General features: G+C 44.4%; 1 protein-coding gene across 18 annotated transcripts in view; it reads right to left on the bottom strand.

Moving 5' to 3' along the window:
- The window catches only part of LOC132495108 (uncharacterized), a 310,462-nt gene that overhangs the window by 40,871 nt on the left and 249,190 nt on the right, over positions 1-20,401 (bottom strand). For 2 of the 18 annotated variants that reach the window (XR_009533205.1, XR_009533206.1), the window contains exons 8-9: positions 15,533-15,620; positions 15,168-15,310 (exon numbers count right to left, since the gene is read on the bottom strand). The exons of 11 other annotated variants lie outside the window; for them this stretch is intronic. Coding sequence is in view for 1 of the 7 variants with exons in the window: in XM_060106721.1 (XP_059962704.1) it covers positions 20,370-20,376 (7 nt within the window). In the remaining 6 variants the exon portion in view is untranslated. Of the gene's footprint in view, positions 1-15,167; positions 15,311-15,532; positions 15,621-20,018; positions 20,377-20,401 lie in introns of those variants that run through there. 5 more of the 18 variants (XR_009533209.1, XR_009533208.1, XR_009533207.1 and 2 more) reach the window with 4 other exon arrangements.

Here is a 20,401-nt window from a genome sequence, read left to right as displayed (position 1 = left end):
GACCGCAGATACATGAGTGAGCCAAACCAAGATCAACCAAACTTGGCCCTCGTCAGCAGAACTGCACAGCTGACCTGTAGACTTGTGAGCAATAATAAATGCTTGTTGTTTTAAGTCACTAAGTTTTGGGGTGACTTGCTATACAGCAATAGTCAGCTGATGTACTTATTCATCTAAGGGAGAGGACATGTGCATGACAGGGTGGTTCAACTCTACCCTTCATGCATTCACATACTCATTTATTCTACAGATATTGGTTAAACTCCTACAGAAATCAGGTACCATTCCAAGTTCTGGGGACACAATGTCCTTGCTCTCTTAGAGTCTGCATTCCAATGGGTGAAGACCAACTACAAATAAATAAATAAATGAGCAAATAAATAAAAATATCAGCTAGTAGTAAGCAATATACAGACTATTTGAAAGGGTATATGATAAAGAGTAACTATGTGGTTACCTTAGGTTTATGGCCAGGGAAGTCTCATTGCAGAAACATTTAGATTGAGATCTGAATGTCAGTATAGAGTGAGCCATGTGAAGATGGGGGGAACAGCACTCTAAGCAGAGGGAAGAGCAAGTGCAAAAGCCCTGAGGCTGGAATACGGGGTGTCTCGAGAACAGCGAGAAGACTGTGTATCTAGAGCACAATGGGAAAGGGAAGCGGGGGTGGATGGGGGCAAAGAACAGAGCATGTAGGGCTTTTAAGCCAGGAAAAAGAATTTGGATTTTATGCTAAATGCAGGAAGCAAGCCATCATCGTTTTTTAAATCAAGAGAGAGCAACACAATTTGATTAATGTTTAAATGAATCCCTCTGGCTGATGGGCATAGAGTGGTTATTAAGGAGCAGGAGTGGAAGAAGTGAATCAGTTAAGAAGTTCCTGCAATAATTTAGCCTGAGACAGAGTTATAGTAATGGAGATTAAGAGAAGTATGTTTTAGGGGAAGAAGTGACAGGACTTGGGATGAATCGGATGTGGGAGATAAAGGAGAGAGAGGAATCAAGGGTAACGTCTAGATCTTTGTTCGGTAATTAAATGAGCTGAAATGCAAGAGGCTAGGGGAGGGCAGGCTTGAGGGTCAGGCAACTCGAGTCTGAGACGTCTACTAGGACAGGAGAGAGACCAAGCATGTGAGGGCCACGTGGGCCTGGAGTCCTGGGGAGGGGTCAGCACTGGAGAAGTAGGTTGAGGGTCACTAGCATGAAGATGATATAAGCCTTGGGTTGTATGAGTTCACCTGAGGACAGTGATTAGAAGAGACAGGAGCCCAGGACAGAGACCTGGGACAGGCCAACATTCATGGGTTGAGCAATTGAGAAGAAGCCAACAAAGGAAGATGAGAAGGAACAACCAGTAAAGGCAGGGGCAAATGAGGAGGTACATATAGTATCACCAAAACCAAGAGGGTAGGATGGGCAAGAAGAGATTGTAGTCAATAGTGTTGAATGCTCCTGACTGATACAGAGAGCAGAAACCTTCTGCAATCTTGAATGTGGCAAACATTCAAATACCTTTTTCCCCTTTCAGGACAATAACACATCCCAGAACATAAAATGGATTGTAAAATTATTTTCTGGGCTCTCTGTCTCTGCAGGCTTCTGCTACCGGATAACTGAGATAATTTAAAACCAATTACCCCCATTTTTCCTAATCCCTGTTCTCCTACATTCAGTTATTTCCCAAACTCCACCACTCTCCATAGGCCTGGAAATATAATGGTCCAGCAGTTAGTTCATATAGATTCTCTGGAAACTCTTGAGCTTCATGCGAACAAAGTTGGCATCTGTCTTGTTCACACTGTATCCCAGCCTAGTACTGTACCCATCCACAAATAAATTCAAACGTTGAGTACATGAAGGAATGTCAAATCCCATTTGGTCTCCTACCATCACTGCTGTTGCACTTGGCTTCTTCTGGTAACTATGCTCTCCCTACGATATCCCCCTGTGGACAGATATAAGGCTTTTTTTCAACATTCCCCAAAAAAGGTTTCTAAAGTCTGGGATCCTATCTTGCTTTTCAGCCTTTATAGGGTAGGATGTTGCAGCTGAGGCCAGGTCCCCAGTACCATTGCTGACTTCTCTGATGTGGACTTCTCATTGGCTGGTGGGACTTTCCTGGTGGCCTGCCCATCCCCATAGCTGGGACAAGTCATACACTTAACTCTCAATATGTTTAAGGGTCTCATCTCCCCAGGACCTTGCCTTTAAGATTTTTTAAGTGTTTTTTTGCTGTGTAATTTTTCAGCTGCTTTGTAGTCAGTTCACACACATGCAAGGTCTGTATGGCTGGATGCTAAGATGAGTCTGTGTCAGCTCGACCCAAAATGTGTCTAAAAGTCAAGGTTAAAATACCTGGCACTGATATCTGGGAACATCCACATGACTTCTTGACCCCTGAAAGTGGTTTACTTTTTGCCTCCAACTCTGACCTGGATGCTTATGTGTGAATTAGTATCAAAGTTTACACTTCCAGTAGTTCGTTTGGACCCTCTCTCAAAGGAGGGCATTCAGTAAACATTCCCACCGAACCTAGAACAACTTACCTGCTAATTCCAGTGCAATTCTGGTTTCTGGGACAGTCAGGTGTTAGGAGTCAGAGCACTGAAAAGTTAACCTCATGTGACCTGAGCAAAAGGTCATCCTTTTCACCTTTAAAATAATTTCACCTTTAATCATGAGGGGTTTTTTCAACGTTTAAAGGCTTTAGTAATTATTTTGGGCTTAACTCTATAACTATTCTACTACCACCTTCTACTGTAAGGAGCTCGTATTTGTTTGGCCCGTGAAAGGAAATTACGAGAGAAGCAAAATCAGATTTTAGCTGAAGTCAAGACACATATTAAATCTGATGCTTCACAGCTGAATACAAGCCCCTCCACTTCCAACAGGCTTCTCCTGTTGGGCAGACACTTAATAAATGCTTTTGATCAAGGTCCTCTGTCTTAAAAGGAAATTAGGTTGTTCTGACACTATCTCCCCATCACTAAACTGTCGGTTATTATCCAGCAGCCTGTGATCCTCTGGGTGTTTGCAAATTGATTGTTTAATGGTTTGCATTCCTCTATGTCCACATTTCCAGGGTCAGCAGCCACATCCACGATTCCCGGTGTAGGTGATGTGTTTGTCCTTTGCTGGTCTTTGGGCATTTCACTGAATACACACACACACACACACACACACACACACACACACACACACACACACACACAAAGTTTTGTTTCAGAACAATTTCCCAAGCTCTTCATTTATTCCCTTCTTTGTAGTTATTGAGTACTGAACATGTATGGACTAGCATTGGGCTAATTAATGGCTAGGGATACACCGGGATGCAAGACGGTGTAGATTCGTGTCCTCATGGAGCTTAAAATCGAGTGATTGTAATTTCATATCATAGTTAAGACTGTGGATAAAATAAACAGGTACTACAATGGAGAATAAATGGGAAGGCCACTGAATAGGAAAAATTTAAGCTGAGATTTAAATAAAAGGGGAAGGGGTAGGCTTAAAAAGTAGGTGGAAGGAAGTGATGAACCCAAAGGTCCCAGGGTGAGAGTTTCATTTGGTCCAGGACCTAATGGAGGGCAAAGGGGAGTGAACTTTGGGAAGAGGGTGACAGGAGGGAGAGGGGCTGTGACAGCATCAGGAGCCTTACAGGTAGGGTGAGCATACATCCCAGTTTGCCAAGAACAGTCCTGGTTTAGACCTTTGCCCTTGTGTAATTATTGATAAGGCCTCCTTTGCCTCTCCAAAGTGTCCTGGTTTGCACAATAAATTCTATGTTCACCCTACCTAAAGGCATGTCAAAGAGTTGGGATTTTTTAATACGTAAGATAGGAAATCATTGAAGGGTATTAAGCAGAAGTATAATATGACTGGATTTATGTTTCCAGATTGTTCTACCTTTAGTCTGAAGGTGTGGAAGTGAACTATACTAAGGTTATTATAGGGGCCCAGGAAAAGCAGATGGTCAACAGAGCATCGCATTTAGAAAATATTTTATGTTAAGCAATATTCTATCATCTTCTCTCTTTTCAAGCCCCTGCTGTTGCTTCCAGTAGATTAGACACTGTAGTGCTCTGTGGAGACTCCCCACCCCTTTAGAACTGAGCCACTCAGTCCCCCAGCTGCCAAAAGTGGTACCTGTAGGTGGTTCACAGCTGAATGCCTCCCCAGGGATTGCTGAAGGGAGCTGCCTTGCTCAAAGATGCACCCCTTCCCTGGGGCAGAACACATCTCTCTAATTGGTCAATATAGGGGTACAAAGGCCCCACCCCCTTGCCTCAATTTAGGATATCTCTGAAGGGCCATCCCAGCTCTAGGCCTCTGTTGCAGCTGCATCACAATTCAATTTCTTCTCCACCCCATCCTGCTTCCTTCACACCTCCACAGGGATTGTTCCCCAGACCACTCCCCCCCAAAAATCACCTGTGTACAAATATGCACTACAGAGTCTATTGCCTGGGTAACCTGACATACAATTCCAATGTTAGCACAACTTTCCATTAAAATGCGTCTTTGGCATTATCTATCCTGGCATCTCCACATCTAATCAAGAGATAGAGCTTCCCCTCTGCTTTTCTGTTGGGTATATTAAGGATCTTTTCCTATTGTCTTTTATGTCCTTTGTAAATTGAATCACCTCGCTTGTTTTGACCTGGATAATTTTATCCATAAATGGTTGTATTGGTTCATGACACTGGTTCTCTGTAAGCTGGCACCCTTCCCGCTTTTCACTGCATTCCAAGTGGTTATTTCAGATCTTGTAAAATAATAGCTCGTCTTTAAACACCTTGATTTTTGATTACCTACAGTTAGTTTCTTATTTTGGTACGTGAATTATTTCCTTAGAGAATGGAAAGATGTCATAAATTCCCCCTTTATTTCTTTTATTCATGAGATTATTCCTAGCACTTCTATATAGTAATTTGAAATTTATTGAAATAAGTTACAATGGGACCCCATTCTTTATAGCTTGTTATCACCAAGAATGCAATATATCATGGATTAAATCACGCTCTCCCAACACATAACTACAATAGCAAAAGATGGATGCTGGGTCATTAAGATATAACAGGAGAGAGAGTTGGTAATCTTTGTAAAGTAACACATCAAGTCTTCACTCCCTTACAGGTGTAAGAGGGATAAATGTGCATGGAGGTGATAGGATGGGGACCCAGAAGCAGGAGGAGAATATTCACACACTTGTAGCACTGGGGCTGACCTATGCATCCTGGGGAAGCCTGCTGACTGATTTCCAGCCACCTAGCCACATGAAGTCTCCCTGTCCTCAGCTCTGCTCATAGTAAAGGGCACATGGGAGAGGGAAAGAGCGTCTACATAGACTTGCATACTTTAATTCTCTCATTCAGTCATTCAACAAATATTTTTGAACACCTACTATGCTGCTATGCCTGGGTAGGACTGTACTAGGCAAAGAGCATCTTGGAAATCCATTTGTGTCCCCTCCACCACCACCAATCATGACTTACATTATTCCTCTTGGTACTGAATCTCAAAACAGGATAATAAAAATATTCCATTGTTTTTTTCCCCTTTTACAAACTTTCCTTTCATTAAAATTTAAAACTTCTATTTTAAGTCATCTGCTCTGAGCATACCTTCTATTGTGGAAATCTTTACTCCTTCTATTAATTTTTCCGGCTATAGAAAGATTAGGTCAAAAAGAGTATCTTCCTTAGTTGACCCAGAACTAAACATTGTTCTTAATACTTTTCAATAGCTTGCTTGCACCCTTATTTCTAAAATATTGGCTATATTACGTACATATCATCTCCAGTTTGTGTCATAGTAGAAAGTATGTGGAAACCAGTTAGAACTTCAGCTCTGTAATTTACGAGCTGTTGGATTGGTCTCCTTATTTAGTCTCTCAGAGCCTCAGTCTCCCCACCTGTCAAATGGGGACAATACCTAACTTAAAGGATTTTATGAGGATCAAAATGAATACTGGTGGTAAAGGCTTGAACCTCGCCTGGCACATTCTAACTGCGGGTTCCTCTCACTTTTCATGCTCAGAAAGTCTTTGTTCATTCACTTGACAAATACACACTGATGCTTAAATTGTGCAAGGCACTGCTTCAGGCCCTAAGGATACAAACTGAATAAGCAGGACAGTGTACCTGGTGGTATGCAGCTTCTATTCTATGTAGACAGACAGTGAATAGATAAAAAGAGAGCAGGCAGTGGTAAGTGCTAGGATTAAAATCAATCAGAAAGATATAATAGGATATAACTGCATATGGATGGGATCGAAAGAAAATAATTATAATATATAATAATATATAAACAATAATAATTTATTTTGAGTAGTCAGAGGGCCTCTCTGGGGAAGTAAAATCTGAGCTGAGACCTAAATGACAAGAAGGAGTTAAGTCAACTGAACATCTGAAAGAAGAGCTTTCTAGAAAGAAGGAATACCTAGGAGAGCCCTAAAGCAGGAATGGACTTAGAGGGCTTTATACAAGGAGCGGGAGGGTGGTGGGCAGATGCCCATCCACTGTAGGCCATTTGGTCAGAGTAAAGAGATTTTTTTTTTTTCAGCGCCACGTGGAGCTGTGGAGAATTTAAAGCAAAGGGGGAGGAAGATCTGACTTAGCTGACTCTGAACACCATCAGGAAGGATAGTTGTGATGGAAAAAGAGTAGAGGGAGAGAGATCATTTAGAAGGCTATTATAGTAATCCAGGTGAGAGATGCTGATGGCCTGGACTGCCATGGGGGCCACAGGGTTGGTGAGAAGTAAAGAGATGCTGGAGAGATCTTAGAGGAAGAGTCAACTTGGCAAGATAGGTGAAGGAGGTACAAACTACTAGGTATAAAATAAATAAATGACAAGGATGTAATGTACAACACAGGGAATACAGCCAATATTTTATAACAACTTTATATGAAGTATAATCTATATAACTCACTATAAAAAAAAAATCACTTGGTTGTACACCTGAAACTAATATTGTAAGTCAACTATACTTCAATAAAAGAAAGAAGAGTCAACAGGACTTGCAGCTGGATTGAAAAAGGTGGGAAGTGAGGAAAAGTAAGTGATTCCAGGGAGGACTAAAAGGATTTGACTTGAACCACAGAGGTGTCATTTCCTGAGAAAAACAAAGGAAGGAGCATACTTCTGGGAGAAAATCAGGATTTCAGTTCTAGAGAGTAAAAGTTCGAGATGCCCATTAAACATCCAAGTGAATGTGACAAGAAGACGACATATAATTAAATATATGAGCATGGATTTCAGGGGAGGGATCAGGGCTGAAGATATAGAGCTAAATTTGAGAGACATCAGCCTAATAATGGTTCTTAAAACCACAGAACTGGATGAGATTCCCAGAAGAGAGGGTGTAGATGGGGAAGAAAAGGGGTGAAAGTGCAAACAAGCAGAGGATTTTAAGGAGGAAAGGCCAGTATAGAAAAACAAGAGAGTACAAAATTACAAAAGCCAAGAGAGTATTATGCAATGAGGGTATGATTCACAATTTTTATAGCCACTGGGCTCGCTTTACAAATACTCCATTAACAGCAAACTGACATTAAGCCCAGTCACCAACCTGTCAACCCCAAGAGCCATTTCAGTGTTCACTTCTCAAATATCTCAGTGTTATGGGTTCAATTGTGTCAACACAATAAGTTATGTTGCAGCCTTAACCCCCAGCATTTCAGAATGTGACCTAACTTGGATATAGGATCTTTACTGAGATAACAGAGGGAAAATGAGGCCGTTAAGGTGGATCCGAATATGACCAGTGTCCTTACAAAAAGAGAGCACAGAGACACACACACACACACACACACACACACACAGGGATAATGCCATGTGAAAATGAAGACAGAGACTGGGGTGACGGAGCAGAATCCAAGGAACACCGAAGATGGTCAGCAAAGCACCAGAAGCTCGGAGAGAGGCAGGGACAGATTCTCCTTCACAGCCTTCAGAAGGAACCAACATCTTGACTTCAGACTTTTAGTCTCCAGGACTCTGGGACAATACATTTCTGTTAAGCCTCCCAGTTTGTGGTACTTTTGTTAGATGGCCCTAGCAAACTAATACTGTCATTATGCCAGAAGGGCAACCATAGGTCTGCAATACTCTCGTAGCTGAGGTCTCCTTTCCCCATATGCAAAGAACAAAATAGACTTTGGGACAGTGTTAGCCACTGTGGGACACATCCATGGCCTTTGTTCTCAATGCTTGAATATGAAAGTTTGCTGCCAGCACTTGTAAAAACTCTTGGAACAAAATCACCCACGGTGAGCGCTGTCAGATAGTGGGTTGATGGTACAGGAATCCCGCTTTTGCCAAGAAGTAAAGGAGAGAAGGCTGCAATATTCAGGGAACAAATGAAATAATATGATGGAATGAAACAAAAAACAAGCATGTTTATTCAATATAAAGTAGTAAGGAGAGCTTTCCATAAAGGAAAGCATGGCCCATGTGGCATTCAGACCCAGAGGTAACCCTAAGGAAGGCAAGGTGCAGGCTGCTCTCCTCCCCATTTGCCCAAATTAGAGATGGCTTGTTTTGACAATGTACACTCTTTGAAAAGCTCCTCTTTCACTCTGCCTATTTCTGTTCCCACAAGGCACACACTTGGTTTCTATTTTTATCCTAAATTTATAAAGTTCAAAAGAAAACGTGACTCGTTTTTACATTTAAAATTTGGAAAGCACCCTTAAGGTGTTACAGTTAAGCTGTTTTTGATCACAAGGAGCAGATATTCACAAACGTGTTCAACTCAGATGGAGTCTGGGGGGACGGTGACTGCTGTCAGGACCCACGTGAGGCAGTACAACAGACCTTCAGTAGAAACCAAGAACTTTGATAGTGAAAACGGATCACACTTAACATAGTGTTCCAGGCACCCTGATAAGTACTTTACATGTGTTAACTCATGTGTTTCTCACAATGTCCCTATCAGGTAGATACTGCACGTATACCCACTTTACAGATGAAGAAACTAAGGTACAAAGAGATTAAGTACCTTGCCCAAAGTTACAAAGCTAGTAAGTGATGAGCCAGGATTTGAACCAAGATGAGCTGGCTCCTTTGAGGACTAGTCTATGCTATCCCATGGGAACCTGAGTGGAACTGAAGTAGATTAGGGATTCTCCCTCTCGTCAGTCTTCTCTCCACCTTTCTTGTATTCTCCTTCTCCCGGTCTTGCTCTTCCTCACCCTTCTCTTTCCACTCTTCTCCCTCCACCTCTCTCCGTTTCAGCATTTCTGTTCCCCCTCCGTGTGTCTCCTCCATTCTCTTTTGGCCCCTGACTATCGTACTTTTTCTGTATGCTCTGTGTCTCCTTTCTCTACCCAATAGATTCTACTTACTCCTAGTTTCTGCTTCCTTACACCTTCAGCCTGGACATGGCCCGTTGTGGCTATACCAACCTCCCATGGCTCACTCTATCACTGAGATTTCTTGAGTTCAGAATCTCAGGGGACAAAATCCAATTGGGTCACTCCATTAGGCGCCCCCCAATCTCATCGGCTGAGACTATGTGTTGAATCATAAGGAACTAAACATGGCGGCCACGTAGGGCCAGGCCCAGGGCAGCCACTGAGAATGATGCCTGGTAAGAAGACTGTCACCTTTGTTTTTGTCAGAAAAACCGTCTACTGATGAATTCTGTCACCGATAAGCCTGCCAGTCCAACCTCTACCCCACCCTGGCCCGTGCCTGAGCATTGATGCCCCTGGTGTAATAATGCTCATGCACGCTGTGTGTCTCTGTGTGATGGCGATAGCTGATTGCCAGGGAATAAATGAGAATCTTGTCTGGCTCCTCCAAAAGAAGACAAATGGGCTGGAGTTGCAAGGCATATGTGATCAAAGGGGAACCCAGGCATCTGGAGGCAAGAGACAGTGAACCATATCATTTCATGCGGAAACTCAGCAGAGACCAGCCTCTTCAGTAAACCAGAGTTCTCCGTCTGTGTTGGGGGTAAAAGCTGGAAACTAGAAAAGAGAAGCTGCCTGGGTAAAGAGACAAAAGGAACTCAGCCTAAGCCAGGGGTAAGCCCCTATTTGAACTAGGAAGAGAATCCTGATTTCTCTGGGAGAAAAGAGAAGAGATGCAGAGCTACAAGGAGGCTGGGCTCACGGAACCAGACTAAGACATCTTATAGTCATTAGAGCACGTGGAATCTCTCTATCAGGCTTGTGCAGTCACTGAACAATGAAATAGGCTCTGCAATATTTATCTGCACTTGCTCACCTGAATATATAAAGGAGTTTAAAAAGCAAGTCTGCTAGCAATTTTTTTTCTGACTCTATTCCAGAAAAGTACTTTAAATGATACGTTACTATGTTTCCACATATCTTTTAACAGATTTTGAGCAGCTTTGTTATAGTGCTGGACAGGTGTTAGTATCCTAGTGTTCCCAGCCTTTCAAGATCACTCAGCCTTCCTTCTAGAAATTTTGCTCTCTTCTTTGATACAGCAGATTGACTGAAAACAGGTTTTCCATATACTTAGAGAACAAAAATATTTTTTGCATTAAAAATAGAATCACGGGCTTCCCTGGTGGTGCAGTGGTTGAGAGTCCGCCTGCCGATGCAGGGGACGCGGGTTCTTGCCCCAGTCTGGGAAGATTCCACGTGCCGCGGAGCGGCTGGGCCCGTGAGCCATGGCCGCTGAGCCTGCGCGTCCGGAGCCTGTGCTCCGCAACGGGAGAGGCCACAACAGTGAGAGGCCTGCGTACCGCAAAAAAAAAAAAAAAAAAAAAAAAAAATAGAATCACAACAGACACATAGACCGATATTTAAACAAAGGATACACCAAATCTCATATGCTGACACTAATCCATTTTTCAATATTTTCAGAAATACCTAACAAACAATCCTACCACTAAATCGGAATTTGTGGAACGAGCATAATACGTTGATGACTAACCTTGTCAACTTATTTTTTAAATAACCCTCATCGTGTATGTCATGTTAGTAAAGGGTTCCCCTCTCCCATGCGTGAAGTTCCAGAATGAAAGTGGGTTGTTGCCATGGCAACAGAATACAAGGCAGAGAACTTCAGAGAAGGGGGAGGTCTCTATACCCAAGGCCACAGCTACAAGAAAACCCTGGGCCCCAGAGTGGTGGCAGCAAAGAGAAGCAACCTGCTATGACTTCACACAGCCAGATGGCCCGCTGTTGACACAGAGTTCCCCCAACTGCTAATTATTTGCATAACTCTGGATCTTTCATTCAGGAAAATAAAGACTTTACTTAAGTATGCATTGATATACTTATCAAACAGTTTTTCTCTTTCAACAGCCTAGTATTAGAAACTTTCTCCAAACACCTAGCACAGTGCCTTACATATAGGAGCTACTTAAGAAGTGTGTGCTTAGTTATGTTCTGGATCCCTTCTTGAAGCAGGTATTGCTTAAGACACAGATATGAAAAAGACAAGTTCCTTCTTCTCAGAGAGCTCACTGTTCAGTGCGTAGACAAGCATATATCAAGATCCATATAACATTACATGTCAGCTTAATGCTATAGCCTTGCCCAGATTATCAGAGGGGAAGAATCCAGAAGACAGGCACACCCTAGAGGAGAAAGAGGGGAAGGGGGGAAAGGGGGACAGGGTGTGTACCACATGATCTGAGTTCTGAAGGGTGAATAAGGAGTTATGGGTGCTCCTTGTCTGTTTGTCTGTTTTTGTCTGCTTGCTTTGAGATAGTCCTGGCAGAGAGGGCAGCAAGGGTAAAAGTTTAAAGGTAAATAGCAGCACCGTCCACGGCAGCAAAGGATATGCAGTTTGCTTTTGCTGAACAAGAATCTGTAAGGCAGGGAATGATGGGAGCTGAAGCTGGAGATACAGGCGGCTACGGTGTGAACAGAGCACGGAAGTCCCTCCCCGGGAGGACCTGGACTGTATCTACTGGGCAGTGGAGGCTCCAAGAAGCCAAAGCCTTCTTTCCGGAAGTACTCTCAGCAGCAGTATAGAGAATTGCTTAACAGATAACACTAGAGTCAAGAGGACCACTTCCAAGGCTGCTACAGACATCCAGGCAAGAAACAATAAGATCCTGAATCAAAATGGGGTGTTAGGGATGGAAAGGGTGAGGACAGGTTCTACAAACATTTAGTAACCAACATCACATAGCTCCTCAGCATGATTCGCCTCCCCAAATCCCTGAGACTCAAATCTTCATTCTCCTCTCTATACCAGTTTTAACACTAAGAAAAACCTGGGCAAGGAAGGATAAGATTGTCAGCAACTGAAGCTCCTTCAATAGTACGTAGCTTATACAATCGCTGAACCACTTTAAATGATCGTAGTCGCTTTAAAACCTATTGGCTGAGTTGATACACAGGCAAAATTATTTCTTTCTTGGATTTATTCCAGTACACTGTTTCCCATCATTATTGGTCATGGGGTTCAGAGAAAGAAAGGAGATTTTTAGAAAGATTCTGAACAATATATCATTGCCAACTCAGAGTGGCAGGCAAAACAAAAGTGATAATGCTTCGTAGTGAGATAGGATCGTTCCTCTGAGGCTCTCCTGGTTTCACAGTGAATATTAATTTTTAGAGCATTCCTATAAAGTAGACAAGTGGCAAAAGGGGTTGGCTTCATTTCAGTGGGTGGGAAAAAAAAAAGACACTAGTGCCTGGAGAGATGAACTGACTTATCAGAGGTAAGGCTGGCTGGAGACAAGCCTGAGGGCAGACTTTGGGCTTCTTGGTTTCTCCTCCTGCTTTAATCATCTAGACCCATCCTTAATTAGGTTATAGAGTTTAACACAGTCTGTCCAGATCTCATCTGAAAAGAGGAAGCGAAGACCTGGGTAATTTTCCAGATAATTTCTTTAAAAGAAAAAAGCAAACCCTCTTTCCTCCAAATTATTTATAATTGATGCAATACAGGAAGTCTCACTGCTTTTTAATGAGTTCCCAAACGCAAATTCTGCCATTTAATTTTTTTGAAAACTGCATTTGCCTAAAATATCTCAGTAATTCTAGTGGAAAGGGAGGTTTTGCCTCAGTTATGAAAATGACCTCGATTTACTTCTTGGTGTAGCTATGGGAGAGGTGGGCCCTGCATGTATGTGGGCCATAGGGTCCAAGCCCTTCCGCTGTGGCCAGGGGTACATGGATCCCCTTTGGTGCTGAAATGGGGATGGAGGGAAAACCCCACCCTCCCATCCAACACTATGATCCTTTCTGCTTTCCATGAGAAAAATGTGGGTGTTCCTCATTTACTCAGACTGCAATAGACACCACCTGCTTTGTTTCATTTGTATGCAGGTGAAAATATAGGACTTAGACTAAGAATTGGAAGAAATGATTTAGTTCTTACTAAAGGGTCAGGCTTGGACTCAATTTATTTTTTAATGTATTTATCTGATGGGTAAATTAAGCTAGCAGTGATAAAGCATGGAAATGACTGCATTCCCTGCTTTTTTTTTTTTTTTTTTTTTTTTTTTTTTGCCAAAGCACATGTCCCATTTCTTTGTCTGACTCTAGACCCTGTTATCTGCCATGCTGCTTTTGTCTTTCCCTCATTCAGCCTCTCTTCCCTTACTCCTGTCTTCTAGTATCTCTCGGGAAGAGTCACGCACCCCTGGATGCTTTAGTTCAGTGAAAACCTTTAATTACTGTGTGGTTCATGGGCAACAGTTCAGGTGAAAAGAAGGGGCCCTATCCTGCAAGCCATTCTGGGGGCAGGCCACGAATCTACAGCGGGATCCCAACAGTTTGCCTTTTTACTGGGGCTCGTAGACAAAAACTTCAGACCTTGAGGATGAACAGTGGGCTGTCCTGCTGCTTCCAGCAGTCAGAGAGCCAAGAACAAAAGATGCTCACCAGGCCACCTCGGTACCCAGCTGGAGCCGCTGGGTGTCTGACACACACTTCTCCCCTGAGCATACACTCACCACCCCCCTGCCCAGCTCCCTGCACGCACACCGAGCATGGAGTTCTCTCTTCTGCGTTACACATCGTCCAAAAGGAGGGCCCCTCTCTGAGACTGTATCACTTCATTTTACACCCTAAACAATTAGACATGATTTCCCAAAATGTAAGAGCAGTCAGCAGACTCTATCCAAATAATCGGCTCTGAGAGGAGAGAAAAGGAGGGACCGGGCAGAGGAGTAGGGGGAGAAGGCAGAGGCTCCAGAGTCTTTGTTTCTCTCCCATCTGGCTGGCAGCCAGAGGCAAAGATCGAAGAGACCTATCCTTTGTCCACTCATCTGACAGTCATCCCGAGTTCCCACTCCGCAAAATCAAAGTGGAACGCAGTCACACCTTCATGCCCATAGCTCACGAGGTTACTGAGAAATCTAAGTCTTCCTGTGCCTGGTGGAAGCAGCATTTCTATGCAGCATTTCTGTTTTCAAGGTCACAATAAAATTAGGAATTCCACTTTCTCACTGTTAGCCTGTCATTGTTAGCACTCTCCTAGTCCTCCAAGGGACCAAAAGCATGTGCTCTGTGGCTTTAAGGGAAGAGAGAATCCTTCTCAGGCTCTCTCTATCAAGTCTGGTTAGGTTTTAGCATGTAATGTTCCAGGCCATAAATAATTCAAAAGGCATGAAGAAGATTTTCTTCATTCTACATCTATCCCTGCACACAACACCCTCCCCCTTTCCTTTCTGGCTTATAACAAATGCTAATTTAATCAACTGGCAGTAAATTGTACTGGTTGCTGACTCATGCCAGACACATCCCCTATGGACTTCACGGAGGTTTGCCATCTCATTTGGAAATGAACAATGAAGAGGTGCAGTCCTGAGCTGCCCACCTTTCTTCTTTTGTCCTCCTTTGTTTCCTCCTATCCCTCCCCCCTCCCCCAAAGAGGATTCTTCACAATGTATCCGTGATGTACACGCAGGGAATTCACATCTCAGCCACGCTGCCTGCAAGGGTCTGCGCTTCCTGCAAGTTGCACAGCCACCTGACCCTGATGACGGGGATGGGGATGTCCCCAGTGCTCCTGAAGGCTGTTCTCTAGATAAAGCATGTGGCAGGGGAAGGGAAGGGTGGGGGGACTGAGAAGAAGGGTGGGAAGGGGAGTGAAGCAGAGCCAGCCCTCGTTATCCAAGCTGTGAAAGCATGTGTGTCAGAGAGGCTCCTTGATAAAACCATGCGTGGGGATGGAAGCTGATTAAAGAGATGGAGAAACAGCTCCCATCAGTGGGCCCTTTTTACCTCTCCAAGCCAGCAGAGTGAGGAATCCTTCCCCTGCAGACAGCTGTAATGGAGGGTGGAGGGGAGGAATTTCCCTGGAGACAAGCCAGGAGCAGCAGGTAGAGGGGCTGGGGCTGGAGAGGATGGCACAGAAAGAGATGCTTCTAAAAAAAAGGACCAAGAGATGGGAAAATATTTATGGGAAGCCTAGGGTCTATTTCCTTTTCCTTTTGCTCTTTGATTTTAGCTATAAATATTTATAAAAGCTTATAAAGAAGCATTCTCCGTCTCCACCCCAGAGGGATTCCTTTAAAACCCTCCCCATCATGATTATCCAAGTATGTGCTGGGCACCAATATATAAGGAGGAAATGGAAGCTCACTTACCCTCTTGTCTTCAGATGCCTTGTAAAGCCCTTACAGTGTTCCAAGCACCAGCATGCACTATTTTGTTTGCTTTCTCCTCCTGACCACCCTGGAAAGTACACAGCTGGTAGCATTAGGTCCTTTCTACAGACAGGCAAGTCTCCATGCAAGGGCTGATAGGTGGAACAGCCCTAGCTGACACTATTTCCACTAGACAGCCTGCTACCTGGGGGTTTGCACACAGTAGGTCTTACTGCTTAGATGTTAGGCTTATCGTTTATTAAGCAAATGGGATAACAGCACAGCATCAGAACTTCTGGAAGGGTCTGCTCCCCTGGTCATCAAACCCCACCCCCAGTGTTGACCATTTGTGCTTTTGGTCTTGAACTGCAGAAGAGCTGTTTTTTGTTTAATTGTACCCATCCACCTCATTGGATCATAAAGTCCTCCTGGCCAGGTGTGTGGAGTTTTTGTGTCCCTCACAAGGTGAAGAAGCAGGCCTGAGTCACAGAGAGCAAATGCAAATTTTCTGGTTGGTGGCAAGCACACCTGAAGGCTTTTCAAGTGTGGAACCCTGCCAGGGCCACCCTGATGTTCAAGTCGCCCCACTGAGGTTGATTTCTCCTGTGGTCCTTCCTCCAGTTTGGCAGCTCCACTCCTTTGGGCTCTGTTTTGGATGTACGTGCATGTGTGTGCACGTACACACATATATGTCTTAGACTGACTGCATTGTTTCATGCCCCTCTTTGAGGGATATTTTTTCTCAAAGGCTTCCTGCTGCCAAATAGGACATACACAATGGCAAAAGCACTTTTGCCTCAGAATGAACAATCAACTTCCTGTAGGAAACTCAGAAAGGCGAGCAAACAGGGGGCCCTCTTCTCCCCCAGCACCGTCTGTCCCCGCACAATATTCCGCCCTTCTCTCTTCTAATTCACGGCTCTACGACTTGGGGGTCACTGGGGAGCCAGGAAAGGATCAGCCTGCACTGGGGGAGGCTTCTGCGCCCAGCACACGGCATCCTGAAGCACACACTTCACTGGCTAAGAATGGAAGGCGTGGTTCGCTTTGTCCTTATTTGACCAGAAAGCTCAGCATGGAATCCTCCTCAGTGTCTCCCTGTGACTCCCTGGGGGGGTCGTAAATAAGCGCAAGGCCTGGTATGGCTTCTTGGCTAAACGTTTGCACAGTAACTCAAATAAGGCAGCAGACATGAGTCAGAAGGGAGAAATGAGCTCAAGAAGGGGGGCGTGGGGAGCTTCAGCTTCTCAAGCCGACAAGATGGTACTTTACCCATTTACCCAGAGACGCTCGCCAAGTCTTCAGGGACAGACTGCAAGTCCTCCCCACCCCACCCCCCGACATTGCACCACCTGCTAGAGCCATTTGCAAAGCAGCTGGTAAGAGCAGCTAAGTGAGCGAGCCGCACGTCCATACTGCATGAGCGAGGCCAGCCAGGCCCTTGTGCGTTGCTGAGAGGGGCAATAAAAAGACATTAAATATTTTATCTATTTTGAACACTCACAATTCAAGCCGGGGCTATATACAAAGTGAGGACATAAAGTTCGGGGATAACACTGGTTCTGCGAGATTAGGTTCAGTGAAAATATGAAAAGATAATAGTTATTTAATTCCAGTGGTCCTGGTTATGTGTGCAGTGACCGGTGGATCCCCAGATTCATCCTTGCCTCCCAGAGACAGGGCCCAGGTTATTAAACCTCCTTGGTATGCTTCATTTTCTCTACTGGGGATGATGAAAGGGAGGGCTTCTTCCAGCTGCTACGTGCCACCCTCTAAGGGTCTGAAATAAAAGTGTATACTGAATGCATGAACGGATTCCTTCTTTTATTCATTCATGATAAAACTCAGGGCTGCCCCGAAGCTGTGCTTTTCCATTTTAAGTCTGTTTCTCTCTCTCTCTGCTCTTTCTTGACAGCTGTATCAGCCTGCTTGGGTGGCCGTAACGAAGTACCGAGGACTGGGAAGCCTAAACTACAGAAACTTATTTTCTCACAGTTCTGGAGGCCGAAAGTCCTAGATGAAGGTGTTCACGTGGTCTTTCCTCGGTGCGTGTCTGTGTCCTAATCTCCTCTTTCTATACGGACACCAGTCACAGTGGATTAGGGCTCACCCATATGACCCTTATTTACTCTTATCATTGTACATTATTTACTCTTTTAAAGGCCCTATTTCCAAACGCTGTAACATGCCGAGGTCCTGAGGGTTAGAGCTTCAACATATCAATTTGGGGAGGACACCATTCAGCCCATAAAAACAATTATGATTTTTTTGTGTCGCAGGACCAAATATGTGAGTCTCTGTGTGCATACACGTTTCGATAAACACATGTCCTGCCGTTGACACAGGAAGACTCAGGCTCTGCCCCTGCTGTGTCCACTTCCCCGCAGGCACCACCACTCCTCCCAGCCCACCCACCCACCAAGGTGAAGACAAAATAATTTCACAGCCTCTCTGTAATAACAGAAAAGAAGGGGTTCTTTACGTATTAATCTTTTTGTTTTGTTTTGTTTTGTTTTGTGGTAGGCGGGCCTCTCACTGTTGTGGCCTCTCCCGTTGCGGAACACAGGCTCCGGACGCGCAGGCTCAGTGGCCATGGCTCATGGGTCCAGCCGCTCCGTGGCATGTGGGATCTTCCCGGACCGGGGCACGGACCCGTGTCCCCTGCATCAGCAGACGGACTCCCAACCACTGCACCACCAGGGAAGCCCTACGTATTAATCTTTTAGTCAGTTGTTCCACCGCAAAAGGAGGAAGGACAGCAAGAATAATTATGGTGGGATGCGGGGGGAAGGGGGCCTATCAACGCTTTGCCTTTTATTTCTCCACTCCTGCCAAGGGACTCCCTCATTTTGGTCCCTTTGAGTGAAAGCAGCTTCTGCCTGGCTGCTTCTTTATCAACAATGAAAACAAGCAATCTATTTTGGTCAGAGAATGAGTTTCCATTTGTTTTGAACATAAACTGGGATTCAGCATTTGACCAACCTAAGTTACAGGAAAACTCCAAGTGGCAGGTTTATACCTGACTCTCTCCATTTTGTGTTTTTCCTCCACCAGGGTACCTCCAATTCCCATCAAGTGGCCGTGTCACATTACCCGAGCCAAAAGCCACTGAAGGAGCCTCTTTTCCTACTGTCCAAGGCTGAAGTCTGTACCACTTGAAATCTATCCCTGCTAGGGAAGCCCCAAACATGCACCCAGCCCATTTCAAGACAAGGATGCTGAGACCTTTCAAACAGTGAATTTTGGCCTCATAACTATGGAATAGTTAAATGGATGAGAGTCAACAAAGGACACTCCTGTGAAATTTTTTAATGCTTCAGAAACTCCCATTTAAAGTTGTTTTGGCCTTAAACCCATGTTTTGTGTGTATGTTTTGTTTTTTGAAATCCTCCTCTGAGCCTGCAAGCTGGAGACATGACAAATTTGTTATTTCAATCCATACGCCCATTTGAGTTCTAGGAATGCACACTGGTTAGGTTTTAAAATCATCTTGTAGTAAATTAAGTCAGAGCTAGATATTGATGCTGATATGTACTCAAACAGACAAGGAAAGTTAATTGTAAGAAAGGGGTAGGAAAATGTCTCCCATTTATCTTCTTCCTATCTCATAATTTGAACCTATATTTCTAGAGATTTAAAAATATGATAGGAAGAAAGTCTTAAGTGACCAAGATGCCAAGCCCAAGAGTCTAACCCCAGTGAATTAATACTATTTGTTTATCCACTGTGTACAGGGCACAGAGCTGTATATTGAGTGATAGTTAGATATGTACACCACTGTCTTCCACGATCATGCAATCAGAGTAAGAAGACAACAACATATAAAACCAAAATTAACAATGGAAAGCAGGAAAAGATGGTCAGTTCCAACCGAATGTGGTAGATACTCAGCGCTATTGGGGTTTGGAAGCAGGAATGATCACCCCATGAAGGGGTCTCAGAGGAGGTGATATTTGAACCCAGGTTAGCAGCCTGGACCTGCTCCTGCTTTTAGTGAGTATGGGCTCACTGAAGGCTTTCGAGCAGGAGAATGAAATATGACAAAATTGGTATTGGAGGAGAGTACCCTGGCACAGGGCATATGATGCGCTGGAACAGGTAAGAAGCAAGGCTGGAGGACCAGCTTGCAAACTGTAGCGGTGACCCAGACACCAGGAGACTGACACCTGAGCTGAGGGTTGGCAGTGGGGAGAAGAGGAAGAGATTGATGTCTGTGGAGAAGAAGAAGTAGAGCCTCGAGTCCTACTGACTGTGAGAGACAGGGTACAGGGTGCTGACCACTGACCAGCTCACCAAGGAAGAGAACTGTCCAGAGGGAAGCTCTAGGTCCTGGCCGGGCAGCTCTCCCGGCCTCCCTCCCTTTCCCATCCGCTAGAAGCAGCAAAACCATCCAGCTCACCAGGCTCTCCAGTGGGAGTCGTAGGTCATCCCAAGAATGTAGCCTTGCCCTCTGAACAGACAGGAAGAATGTTCAGGGCACAGGGATTAATTACGTAAGGTCTGTAGTCAAACAAAAAGTCCCAGAGCTCCCTCTGGCTTCAACCCCAAACCCAGTCCTCCATCCTGATTGTCCAGAAATGAACATAGTCTGGCTATGACCTTAGACCATTCAGACTTCAGATCACATACCTCTGTCCTTTTTTTGATTTTGTAGTGATTTTTTGTTGGCTCTGTAAGCATCTAGTGTCTTCTTTCCCTGTCTCCAACAGCCCTTATTTCTATGTGAGTCTCACACATGATCCCGGGGGTCACAGGGTCTGGATTCAGCTCATCAGGGCCCTCCATCCACCTGTCCTTGTCGGAATACTTAAGCTCCTGGTTCGAATGTCCCCTGAAGTCAGACACTAAAAGAAACGAAAAGTTCCTTTA

Source organism: Mesoplodon densirostris, chromosome 8 (genome assembly GCF_025265405.1).
Source record: "Mesoplodon densirostris isolate mMesDen1 chromosome 8, mMesDen1 primary haplotype, whole genome shotgun sequence".
Taxonomy (NCBI): Eukaryota; Metazoa; Chordata; class Mammalia; order Artiodactyla; family Ziphiidae; genus Mesoplodon; species Mesoplodon densirostris.
The sequence above is the reverse complement of the archived record's forward strand: the minus strand, read 5'-3'. Positions and strand labels throughout refer to the sequence as shown.